Source organism: Alosa alosa, chromosome 8 (assembly GCF_017589495.1).
Source record: "Alosa alosa isolate M-15738 ecotype Scorff River chromosome 8, AALO_Geno_1.1, whole genome shotgun sequence".
Taxonomy (NCBI): domain Eukaryota; kingdom Metazoa; phylum Chordata; class Actinopteri; order Clupeiformes; family Clupeidae; genus Alosa; species Alosa alosa.
This window is the reverse complement of record NC_063196.1, coordinates 16,542,908-16,555,521: the sequence shown is the minus strand read 5'-3', so window position 1 is coordinate 16,555,521 and position 12,614 is coordinate 16,542,908. Positions and strand designations below refer to the sequence as shown.

Sequence of the window (12,614 nt, the reverse complement as noted above, 5' to 3'; positions counted from 1 at the left end):
TCTGAGGGGCTCCCAGCAGCTCCTGATGAAACCGCCCGTAATTGGGAGGGGGGGCACACACACACACACACACACACACACACACACACACACACACACACACACACACACACACCTCCTTACAGCCCAGAAAGTGTGTAGCAATATGTGTAGCAACAGCGTCGTCTCTGGAGCAGACAAGCCCCTACCACCCATCTACCCTAGTCGTAGATGATTCTGCAACTTGAATTCAACACACGTCCCCTACATAAATGGACAGAATAAGTGAAGAGGTGGGAGAGAGGATGGGTGAGGAGTTGACACCTACGGAGAAGCACCGAGCAGAGGGTGGTGGGAGGTAAAACAGAAAAGATCCCATGGCTCGCTCTGAAAATGACATCCACTTCATTTATGGTGATAATGATTTCTAGAAAAGGTGACGGCCTGGACCCCCCATCCCCTCCCTCTGCAAATTGGACACTATCCATCAAAGAGCTGTAGACGTAATCTATTTCTACCAACGGCGCTTCCGTGGCAGTAAGTCGGAGGTTAAACTCACTGTCATTTCCTCGGGGCAGCCGCCTCTAATTGATGTGCCCGCAGACCCTGACCGCTCTCGCCAAGAAACCCGGAGAAGATGAAGACAAAGACGTTACAGACAAAGACGGATCGCGTCACATTTTAATTAAAACGACCGCTGACCACCCCACCCCCCCCCCCCCACCCCTCTGTGACTGGGTGAAAAGAGAAATATATATAAAAAAAAAAATAATACAAAAGAAGAGAATAAAAGAAAAGAGACGGGAGGGGTAAAAGTTCTTGCTTGCTAGGGGCAAAAAGCTATTACAACAGCTAACGCACGATCAATCTCTTTTATAGTTCACATAATAAGGGGGCTCCCTTGCCCTCCCTGGGTTGATTGCAATTGTGCTTACAGTGTTTCAACACCAGACTCGGTCCGAGACGCTCTCCCTTTTTTCAATTACCTGATGCCAGGCCTCTTAAGTGTTCGGCTATTGAACTGTTCCTGGATGCATTAAGTGCTTCCCCCAGTGCGCCCAAGGCAAAGCTGCACCCGACTCTTTAATCAATAACTTGCATTGAGAACATCCAAAGTTATCGTTGCATCAATTTGTAAAATACCTGACTCTATAAAGTAGAGAAAAACAGTTTAGGCTGTGCACTTCCCTTTACTGTTCCCAATCATTTTAAAGCCTCACTAATGCGTTTTCACCTGCAGTACAAAATTATTTAAACTGCTTATGGACTTACTTGTATGTCAGCCAAACTGAAGCATTCATATCTCTGTTATACAGTTACATCGATAGGCTACAGTACTTCAATACAGGCTGCTTTGGTAGGTAGGTCTCTGGTTTTGCGTGAGACAAGAGAAATGGGAGATTTGTTTTGGAACAAAGAAAAACTATTCAGCTGTTAAACATGACACATGATGCAGCATCTGCCACGCCCTGAGGGTGCACAATGAGATGGTGTTGGTTTTTAAATTTAAATTTCCACTTGAGTGCCTGGATCTGGATTAGCACCAGTAGTTTGAGGGACACCGGAAGCACAACCTTGTAACCTCTCTCTCTCTCTCTCTCTCTCTCTCTTCAGATAAACTGTTATTCAGTTAGCTGAGGTCTGACACTTTGGTCTGAGACAGATAGACAGGCGCAACATGTCTCACCTCTCCTGTCTGCCTGCGCCTCCTCCTGGGCGTCTGGAAGAGCGGGATGCCCCCCTTGCCGTAGAGGATGATGCCCGAGTCGCTGCGGGTGCTGAAGGAGAGCGAGATCTCAGTGCCCACGCTGAACGGCGCCGGTGGCAACTCCATGAAGCCCGGCTTGGGGAAACTGACCGTGTGCAGGTTCTGTATGTGTGAGAGAGAGATAGAGAGAGAGATAAAGAGAGAGACAAAGAGCTCAGTTAAACTCTTTCTTCTCTAACAGCACAGACCAAGACTAGGGATTATAATGACAAGCCTGTGGGGTAACGAAGACACAAAAAGAGAGTTACAACTAAAACAAGATAGAAATTTCAAAATAAATGTTCATGAAACAGACAAATTAACTACAAATATAAACATCCCAAACTGTGTGAGAAAAAAAATCAGAGGGCCTTTGTTACTTTCCTTTATTGATCCCAAACTGTGTGTAGACGGTGTAGACACCCAAAACCCTGATACATTTGATCCATTAAAATGTGTCCAGCAACCCCCAGACCAAGTCTGGACACTGAAGAGCACTCTCAACGAGAAAATAAATCCAACCCATATCAAGAGGCAGTAGCAGGTGCATTAAGATGACTGTAAATAATCTGTACTTTGATGACATTTTAATGTGCTGCATAAACAAGGTCAGATTCATAGATTAAGGAACTGAAATGTTCATATTTGCCCATCATTACTAACTGTCAGTTCACTGTCTAAATGTTTCCAATAATTACAAAGAAAGCTGGAATCCATTTAAAACTCATTTAAATGTAATTTCAATGTCAATAGCATCTGCTATCAACATTACCAGAAAAATGGATCTTTTCTTTGAAGCTAACCCAGACATGTATTAAATGCAAAATGTCCACAGTTAACACTGCTACTGGAATTCTTCTTTACAGTGTAAGTGTATTTTCTTTGCTACACCAAAGAAATGCTACGTGTTGTGTTTCTCAATTCCACACTTAAACATTCTTTCAGATCCACTTCCTGGATTTATTTTTCTCACTGAGCTTACAAGAACCTGTTGAATTAATAACAGAATTTTCCTTTTAAAGGAGAGGATGGTGTGTCTTCTAAACCTGGGCTCACAGTATCTTCATACTGTACAGTACTCTTGGATTTGAATTCCATCCACTTTGTGATTCCCATCACCACTGTATGCTGTGTAGGCTGTGAAATATTTCAGCTATGTTTATGAATAAATAAAACAGCTTAGACGGTATGGAGGGATTAAACAGGAAAAGAAGAAAATAAAAAAAATGACTGACTGGGCTGACTCCATAGCCTTCACTGCTTTTATTAGCTATTGTAAAAGTGTTAGAGTGTCTCATTCTTGTGCCGATGTCTTATGTCTGGAGGCCCTAGACAGTGTGATTAACTTCACAGACTGTGCTGTATCTGTTTGATTAATTGGTGGCTGAACACACTTTAAAGGGAGCCAAAGTAAGAAACAGAACAAAAGTTACAGGAGCTGAGCCATCTTTACAAAAGCCCAATATACTTTTTGTGAAAAAAAAAAATATTTACATAAGACAGTGGAAAACAATGACAAAAAGAAAAATGTTAACAAAAAATTCTTAAAGTAATTAATTACCTCTTGACCAAAATATGGATAAAGCAGAACAATAAGTTACCTCTATGGAACAGCCCTTGGATAGACCAGTGTAATCTGGGCTACTCAGTAAATTGTATGGCGTTCTGGAAACTTCTATGTCTTTCAGGCAGCCAGCATATCTCTTTGTGGTGACCTCAGGCCTAAATGGGGTAAGACAGAGCGAGTTAGCCAATGCAATCAGTGACCATCTTCCTGGACAATGCCATCAAAATGTACAGGGAAAGGTATGGCCAGTATGAAAAATCTACAGTTTTGCTCCTTTATTTTAGATGTTCTGCACATTTTGATGAACATTAGTCATTCATTCATTCCACAATGGAAGTCTCATCAGAGCTTCGATCAACACATCTATTTCATTACAAGAGCATACGTCCTGCAACGAGAGATAAGCTTCTGGGCTAGAAGACAAGCAGAGCATTAACAGAGGGTGAAGAAAAAGCTTTTCAGAGCACAGAGAGGTGGAAGCAGTGCTGGTCTCCAGAAAATATTTCTCCTGCGTTTACTTTGTAAACATTTAAAAAAAAAATTTCAAATGCTTTCTCTGCAATCCCTCAGTTCTTCCCTGCCCCTATAGGGATTCTGCTGACCAGCACGAGTAGTCGAAGAACGGGTGGAAGGAGTGACTGCAAGGAAGTGAACATCATGAATAAACAGGTGGCTGCCTGCAGTGAAGCCATAGGAGAGTGAATAGTAGCTAATATGCTAATCAGCTACATGCAACAAAATGTGTGTGACAGCAATAGTACATTTGCGTTTTACCTTGACTTGGTACTGCAAGAGCAAAACAGAAAAAAAATACCACATTAACCACTTTTAGTAAATTTTAACATTAATACGGACTACTGAGATATTCAACTCTGACATAAAAAACAACTCTTATATTGCTTAAAACAACAAGCACGTAAATGCATTTATAATAGTTATTTCAAGCCTTTATGCAATATTCATCAGTCATTCAGAAAGTAGAAGAAAAAGAACATGGTAAAATACTGCTCTCTTTGCCAGTTGCCACTTCATCATCCTTGCCACTACAAAAAAAACTGACGGTGAACACCTACGCATGCACTCTAAAGTCTTTTGGTCAGCAGCAGTACAGTACGCTTGTCAAAGCTCCCACTGCGCTGTGAATGGGCTAAGCCTTCTTTTGTACTGTAGGCTTCTTTAAAAGGCGGCACAAATGAAATGAACACAATACGGAGACCTGGAAAAAGGCATGAGTCATGGGGAGGACAGAGCTGGAACAAAAACAATGTCTAATACGGACCTCTGGAGGTCATAGAGCAGGTGTTTCAACTTTTGAAGGATTTTGCTTTTCTGTACTTTTTTTCCTTTCAGAATTTCACCGGCTTTGTCATAGACTTGCAGCGGTGCGAGACTCACCTGTAATTGCCTATGACAGGTAAGCCGCCAAAGTAGAGCCGCTCGTCCTTTAGGTTGAGTCCAGAGCTGCTGCCTCTGGAGGCCACGCCCACCCTCTCCTCCTCACCACTCTCCACGTCCACTACAGTCATTGTGCCTGAGAGACCCCATGGGTCAGAATTATCAACAGGAAACAAGCACCATGTATATGCACACTGTTGATTTCAAATATCAATTACAGAGACCTCACTTTGCCCGAGTTAAAGTTTGCATCTAATTCTATACTGTATGTGTTCACAGTATTTGTTTAAACCTCTCAGTTCCACCATGAGAATACCCTCCCACCTCCTATATATATAATATATATATAATATTTAGATGGACTCATATTGGTGCGTACAGTATATCCGCAGTGTGTATACAGTACACCTGACTTTGCTCTCTGTCAGTAAGGAGACTGAAATGAGACAACACTGTAAAAAAATGAGACAATACTGTAAAATTCTAACTGAAAATCCCACTAAATACAGCTAGTACTACATATAGACCATATAGGATCCCTGGTGTGTGGGTACCAAGGAAGACTACTGTATGTGCTTATATGTTCACATCCTCTACAGTACATGCACACATGGCGGTGATGACTGTGATTGGCCACCTTGGTTCTTTGTGCGGGACATGGTGAAGGACTTCCATTTGCCATCGTTGTAGCGTCTGGTGGTAGTGGCGGAGCCGGTGCCTGAGCCCAGATCGTAGCTGACCTTTATACGGCCGTCGGCCAGCTCCACACTCATAAAGTCCTTCTGTCTCACAGTGGGGGTGGGGGGTCAAAGAGAAAGCTGGTTAGTAAGAGGTTTAATGTAAAGGACTGAATGAAAGAAAAAGGCTGAACACTTTGATACATGAAAAAAGTCTAAATGGCTGCTTATTTCATTAGTGTGTGTGTGTGAGAGAGAGAGAGTATGCCTAATCTGTAGACTGTCTCCTACCATGTCTTTGGTGGCGAGGTACATGACCAGTGCGTTGGAGGATAGCGTGCGGAACTTGAACATGACAGTGGAGATGTTGGGGTTCCAGCGCGTGGGTTTACTCACTCCTGCATAGCCCTCCCCGTCAAACTGAACAGTCCCCTCTGAATCCGCTGGCTGGGGACTACACACACACACACACACACACACACACACACACACACACACACACACACCAGACTTAGCCTTTGAGTCTGACGATAACTCTGCGATTTCTCTATTTGACAGAAGGTTGAGCAGATGTGGCTACCTCACAGCGCATCCTTTACAGTCTCCTTCCCTGTCTCTGTAGTTCCACAGGCCAATGGGCTTCTTGTCCAGGTACACCTCTCCCATGCAGCCATTGAAGGTGGTGGTTTTCACTGCGTCCGCTTTCTACAACATGAGGAGGTCACACACGCACACATGATCACACCTAATTAACCAACCACACAACCATCTGTCTATCCATCTATCAGTCCAAACTTATGTAGTATTTACATTTACCTTTTTTCATGGAAATCTTCAGTAGAAGCCGAAAGATTTGTACGAGATGAAGAGAAACCCGAGTGGTCTACATTTACTTTATTCATTTAGCAGACGCTTTTATTCAAAACGACTTACATATCAACTATATTACAAGGGCCATTGTCACCAGAGCAACTCACAGTTAAGTGCCTTTGCTCAAGGGCACGACGGTAGTTTATTAGAGAGTAAGTGTCTACCTTCACTGTGCCCAAAATCCCGCCCACGAACAGATAGGCATTCTGGTCGACGTCCAGGATGGTGAATGTCTGTGGAGAGAGGGCACTGGTGGTGGTGGGCAGGATGCCCGCTCGTGGCCCTTCCAGAGGGTGCACAGAGATGCTGCCGTTCAAGCCACTCCTGAGAGAGGAACATATTAAACTTTATTTACAGTAAATAGTACATACCAACATAAATGGTACATACCAACACACATACATACAGTACAGGCATGCACAAGACTGTCCACAGTAAAACAGATACAACTGTTTGTTCCGGTGTTTCCAAAAGTATGGTGCATTTAGTGCAGGGTTGATAAGGCCATTATAATTGTATTATTTGACTCTTTGAATCGAGAGAAACATGTACCCATTTCCTACAGTTCACTTCCTTTGACTGTAAACGGGATACCTGGCTCTGAAAAAGTCTGTGCTACATATGTAGTGATGTGTTTTGTGGTAATGGGATGGGATAGGATGGGGAATGATGATAATGGGAGCTGACCGTGTGGCCTCGATGCGGTGCCAGTTGCCGTCGTGGATTGCCAGGTCTGGGTATTCCACGCGCCCCACTCCTGAGCCCACGTCCCACAGGAAGTTGACCTTGCCCTTACGCATCTCAATGGCCAGGAAGTCCACCTGAACAGAACAGACACACACACACACACACACACACACGCAGATGAGGCTCTGCACAGCACAGCCCAGCTCAGCATAGCCCAGCACAGAGCAGAGCAGAGCAGAGCAGAGCAGGCCTAATTTCTCCTTGACACATCTCTCATCCTCCTTCTCATCCTCCTTCTATCTCTCTCTTCTTTCCCTATCATTCTTGAGATATGGAGGGGGTCAATCTTGCGATATGACCCCCTCCGTCTCCCATGGGGGAAAGGGAGTGCAAGCAAGTCCCGGCGTCGGGAGTAAAAGACACAGACGCGCACGAGCATGGGGTCGCAGGGAAAATGAAGAGGAGCAACAGGAGCGCTGATTTCCACGGGGAAATCAGAGGCGGCGGCAGAGGCAGATGAAACGCTCCGCTCCGCTCTGAAACCTCACCGGCTAATTGCTGTGCCTGCCGCCGACACCATCACCACTGTTGTACGAGGGCTAATATCACACACTCCTCCCTGCAGGAGGGTGGGTGTGTGTGTGTGTGTGTGTGTGTGTGTGTGTCTGTTGGGGAGCACATGCAGGAGAAGTAATAACCTTTCATTACTTGCTTCCTCAGTCGAGGGTAATTGGTGTTTATCCCACGATTGAAGAAAATAACGACGGTCGGGGAGAATTATTTCTAATTCGTCCAGTGGTGTGCGCTATGCGTTTTTTGGTTGAGGGAGGACAAAATACCCAAATAAGTGAATGTCACACTGTGTACTCTTTGTTTTTTTTTGCAGATGCTACGTTGTGACAGGGCAATCTGAGTACTTCCCTTTTCTCACATTTCTGACATGGAATCAACCTATAGTATATTACATATGCTTGTAATGTGGTACAGCATACAGTCACATATTTCTGTCAGCACATACTGTACACAGACATTTACAGCCAGATGCTACAGCTAGGGACTAATGACTTAATTTAGTTTCCCGTTCCTGCTAACCTGTTGCACTCGTCTGTTGTGCTTCACATTTTCACAGCACAATCTCTATGGGGAGTTTGCAGAATTATGAAAGCATTCATAAGGACAGAGAGAGAGCGAGAGAGAAAGAGAGAGAGAGGGAGAGAGAGAAAGAGAGGGAGGGGTCCTCTTTGAGGCTCCTCAGGCTGAAGGACTCACATATTTGGCACTGCCCAGGTAGAAGAGCAGATTGTCGGCCGTAGTGGTCTTGACGTTGAGGACGATGGTGTTGTAGCCGCCCTTCTTAATGTCGGGCCGGTAGGCACGGATGCAGTCTCCTCCGGAAGAGACGGACACTTTGATCTGGAGGACAGGAGACAGAGAGATAAACAAAAGCACCAAGATTGAGTCATGCCCTTCAGATATCAATATGATATTTATAATGTATGACATTTATATGTAAGTTCCGGCTCAATACTTAATAATGCACAGGATAAAATATTGATATGTACATTGAGGGGGAGTGAACTTGACTGGTTGTAACTGATGACTATTGATGGTTGCATATATTCTGCTCAAGGTCTGTTGACATAACATCTATATTTTGAGGCACACATTAAAGAAGATATTTCAACATGATGTTTTTGGGATATAGGGACACATAAACTAAGAACCAGCTGGCTTCTCTGCATAGCTGGTTGTGTGGTTTTGTGTGTGTGTGAACATGCAGGTCTGTGCATGTGTGTGTGTGTGTGTGTGTGTGTGTGTGTGTGTGTGTGTGTGTGTGTGTGTGTGTGTGTGTGTGTGTGTGAGAGAGAGAGAGAGAGAGAGAGACAGAACCAAAAAACAGGAGCTGATGCCAATGCAGTGTAACTGTTGGTAGATGGAGGGATACAGAGTGTGTGTATCTGATCATATATAATCATGAGTAGGTGTGACGGTTTTCATGATGACGCTTGCAGAGTTGGTCAAGATAGGTTCATGTGTGCGTGTGTGTGTGCGTGCCTGTGTGTGCCTACTGTATGTGTGCGTGTGTGACTTACAGAGTTGGCTTGCTTGCGGGCCTGGTTGATGAGCTCTTTGATCTGGGAGATGTTCTTCTTCAGGTTGTCCTGCAGCTCCTTCATGGGCTTCAGTTTCTCCAGCAGACGATCCGCCTCGTTCTCCAGATCCCGGACTTTAGCCCCTGCTGCATGGACTATTCACACACACAAATACAAACACACACACGCATACAAACACAAACACAAACACACACACACACACACACACACACACACACACACACACACACACACACACACACACACAAAGGAGTAGATACACACATACACGCATCAATATTGAAAGGAGACAGAGTGAAGAATGGACAGTGAGATAAGAACTGATAGCTGGACAGGTAGCTGGCATTCACAAGAGGAGAAAGCTGCTTTGGCACCATAACAGCCAATTTTATAACAAACAACACACCAGAAATAGCAATAATCAGCAGGAGATACCGTATATATATAAAGAGAAAAGGAGAGAATGAGAGAGAGGGGGAAAGGAGACAAACTGCAGCAAGAGGACATAAGCTGTCTCTTAATAACTTATTGAGCCGCATTCAAGGTAAAGGCAAAAATCCATTACTAGAGGAGAAGAGAACAAGTACACTGCTCACAGTGAAGGCACACTGTGCATTCACAATTAGCATAATATTCCCCTTGTAAGCGCAAATTAGGATAACACGCTTAGTGAAGCTTTCAGCAACTGCTCCTAATCCTGTTGAAGTGAGAATTGAGGAGAAAGTTACAGACATTAAGGAACGAGGGATTGAAAAAGAGAGAGAGAGAGAGAACAATGGATTCACAGTGAATGAGAGAGAGAGAGAGAGAGAACAATGGATTCACAGTGAATGAGAGAGAGAGAGAGAGAGAGAGAGGGAAAAAGACAGAATAAAGAAACAGAATAGAGAAAACAAGGGACTGAGAAAGAGAGCGAGCGACAGACAGGGATTGAGAGAAATAGAGAAAGAGAGAGAGAACAAGGGAGTGAGAGAAGAGAGGAACAAACTGAGGCAGGCCATGCGGAGCTGATACAGCCCTCATGCATCGGTCTGAGCTGCAGAAGGACGCTGGGAGTTAACTGGAGGCCACACAGCAGGGAGTGGACACCACAAAACGGAGAAATATACGTACTTATCGCTGGGAACGTTCAAAAGACACAGGGCAACGAAAAGGAGGGAGAGGGGGACAAAAAAAACAAGACACACCATTACAAATGTGATACACACCGCAAAACCCTACAATACAATGTGTGAGTTAATGATTTCCATTGACATTGTATTCTGTTAACATGCCCATATCAAAAAATGAATACCATATCAATAAATATATCAACAGACAGAGACAAGACAAGGCATGGAGACAAATCTAATGGTGAGAACCTTTGGCTTTCTTTACCAAAGAGAATGTTGTGCTTTTGGCTACACAAGTATAAAGGTCCTGCCAATAAAACCTCTTTCCAAATTGAAATGCTCACTCATTCACTACATACTGTAGGGCACCATGTACTGTAGTGTATCAGCCACATAGCAAACAATGAGTAAGTGAGTGAGTGAGTGAGTGAGTGAGTGAGTGAGTGAACGAGAGAACATTTGGAACACAGCTTTGAGTGAGTGAAAGGATTGAGTGAGACGAGATGGCAGCGCATACTGTTTTTGTCGGGGTCCTGGATCATGTTGTTGGCCTTGCTCACGTCGTCAGCCAGCTTGCTGTAGTTGCGCTGGATGCCCATCAGGTTGAGGTTCATGTCGCGGAGGCGTGCCAGCACATCATTGGCCGTTTCATTGGCCTCGCCCGCCTTCTCCTTGGTGGCCTGGATCTTCACCGCTGTGTCTGTCAACACACACACACACACACACACACACACACACACACACACACACACACACACACACACACACAAACAGTTACATACTAAGTTAATACTAAGATCCATAGTAGCAACTGCAATCAGAATCCCAGGGTCCTGAATGCCATACTAGCATATGAGGTCCTAAAGGGGCTCTTGCAAGGACAAGGTATTGGATGTAGTAACCAGGCCAAAGTCAACTATCAAAGTCTACACACACACACACACAAAGTGTAGCATCATAAATATATATTATAGCTGTTATTGATCAAAACAAATCCATGTAAAACTCTTGAATACTGCATTCATTTTTGCATTTTTGTGGTACAAAATCTTAAAAGTGTATAAACTTAAATTCAAGAACATAACACTTTATATATTCATTTCTCAGTACCTCTTGATCAGAACTCATTCAAAAAAAACTTGGGACGCAACTTCTACTGTCTAAGATGGGAACCTCTGGCGCTCGTGGTCCCTGTTCTGTATGTGTGTGTGTGTGTGTGTGTGTGTGTGTGTGTGTGTGTGTGTGTGAGTGAGGGGTCTCCCTCCCTACATCACTTGATGAGCTCTGAGCATCTGGCTCTGCTCCTCTGCACCCTGCCTGTCTAGACGCTGTGCCACCGGGACGTTTTGCCATCTCGATGGCGCGACTTGTGGCATGCTCCTGATCAGCCCCGCGCACACACATACATACACACACACACACACCCTGGCAGGTTGTCATAGCGACTAGTTTGTTCGGAGAGCGAGACTTCTGAGTTTAACCCAGATGCACAGGCCCGTTTGGCTTCTGTCAGAGCAGAGATGCTGGTCTCAAGAAACTCCAGGAGCCAACGCTATATTGATCACCTGTCACAGGGGCTGCCTGTCATGGGTGTGGAACGCACACACACACACAGACACAGACACAGACACACACACACACACACGGTGTGGCAGCCATGGCCTACTGGTTAGCTCTTCGGACTTGTAACCGGAGACCAGTAGAAATGGCTGAAGTGCCCTTGAGCAAGGCACCTAACCCCTCACTGCTCCCCGAGCGCCGCTGTAGCAGGCAGTTCACTGCGTCGAGGATTAGTGTGTGCTTCACCTCACTGTGTGTTCGCTGTGTGCTGAGTTTGTTTCTCTAATGCAGAGACCAAATTTCCCTCACGGGATCAAAAGAGTATACTTACACACACACACACACACACACACACACACACACACACACACACACACACACACACACACACACACACACACACAGTCCCAGGAAAACAACCATCTGTTTAGACATAATTGTTGAAGCTGACACGACTCACCATTGGGGATGGTAGCCAGCATTCCCAGGGTGTCGTTGAGGTCCTTCATCAGACCGGCGTTCTTCAGGCCCGTTGCCTTCATCCTGCCCTTCAGATTCTCCAAGGTCTCTCCGTTCTCTGCAATAGCAAGCAGCAATTTGCCTCAGAATCCCCCCGTAAAGTGGCCTTCATTCTGAGAGACTTAACTGCTCAATTGCTCTGTGAAATGAATCCGTAGGCCACGGAGAAGCTTCGATATGAATAGAGCCCCACCTTTCACATCGTTCTCCAGCTTCTTAGCCTCGTCCAGTAAGCGGTGGCTCTTCTGCACCGAGAATCGGGCCTGCTCCTTCACCGGGCCATCTGGTCCAGTGGACTATGGGGACAGAGACGGCCCCTCAGATGAATCACTTCGGTCACCTTCTATAGTATATATTGTACTTACGCAAACATCACAATAGACATTT

The 12,614-nt window shown here is 44.9% G+C and overlaps 1 protein-coding gene across 10 annotated transcripts in view; it reads right to left on the bottom strand.

The window, feature by feature from the left end:
* The window catches only part of lama2 (laminin, alpha 2), a 153,165-nt gene that overhangs the window by 14,145 nt on the left and 126,406 nt on the right, over positions 1 to 12,614 (bottom strand). For 6 of the 10 annotated variants that reach the window (XR_007194299.1, XM_048250074.1, XM_048250079.1 and 3 more), the window contains 15 exons: positions 12,421 to 12,523; positions 12,169 to 12,285; positions 10,666 to 10,848; positions 10,150 to 10,155; positions 9,016 to 9,170; positions 8,192 to 8,335; positions 6,923 to 7,056; positions 6,400 to 6,559; positions 5,946 to 6,070; positions 5,657 to 5,819; positions 5,326 to 5,470; positions 4,689 to 4,824; positions 4,068 to 4,079; positions 3,328 to 3,448; positions 1,667 to 1,849 (listed from right to left, as the gene is read on the bottom strand). Coding sequence is in view for 9 of the 10 variants with exons in the window: in XM_048250074.1 (XP_048106031.1) it covers positions 1,667 to 1,849; positions 3,328 to 3,448; positions 4,068 to 4,079; positions 4,689 to 4,824; positions 5,326 to 5,470; positions 5,657 to 5,819; positions 5,946 to 6,070; positions 6,400 to 6,559; positions 6,923 to 7,056; positions 8,192 to 8,335; positions 9,016 to 9,170; positions 10,150 to 10,155; positions 10,666 to 10,848; positions 12,169 to 12,285; positions 12,421 to 12,523 (1,887 nt within the window). In the remaining variant the exon portion in view is untranslated. The remainder of the gene's footprint in view (positions 1 to 1,666; positions 1,850 to 3,327; positions 3,449 to 4,067; positions 4,080 to 4,688; positions 4,825 to 5,325; positions 5,471 to 5,656; positions 5,820 to 5,945; positions 6,071 to 6,399; positions 6,560 to 6,922; positions 7,057 to 8,191; positions 8,336 to 9,015; positions 9,171 to 10,149; positions 10,156 to 10,665; positions 10,849 to 12,168; positions 12,286 to 12,420; positions 12,524 to 12,614) is intronic. The other 4 variants (XM_048250082.1, XM_048250083.1, XM_048250077.1 and 1 more) reach the window with 3 other exon arrangements.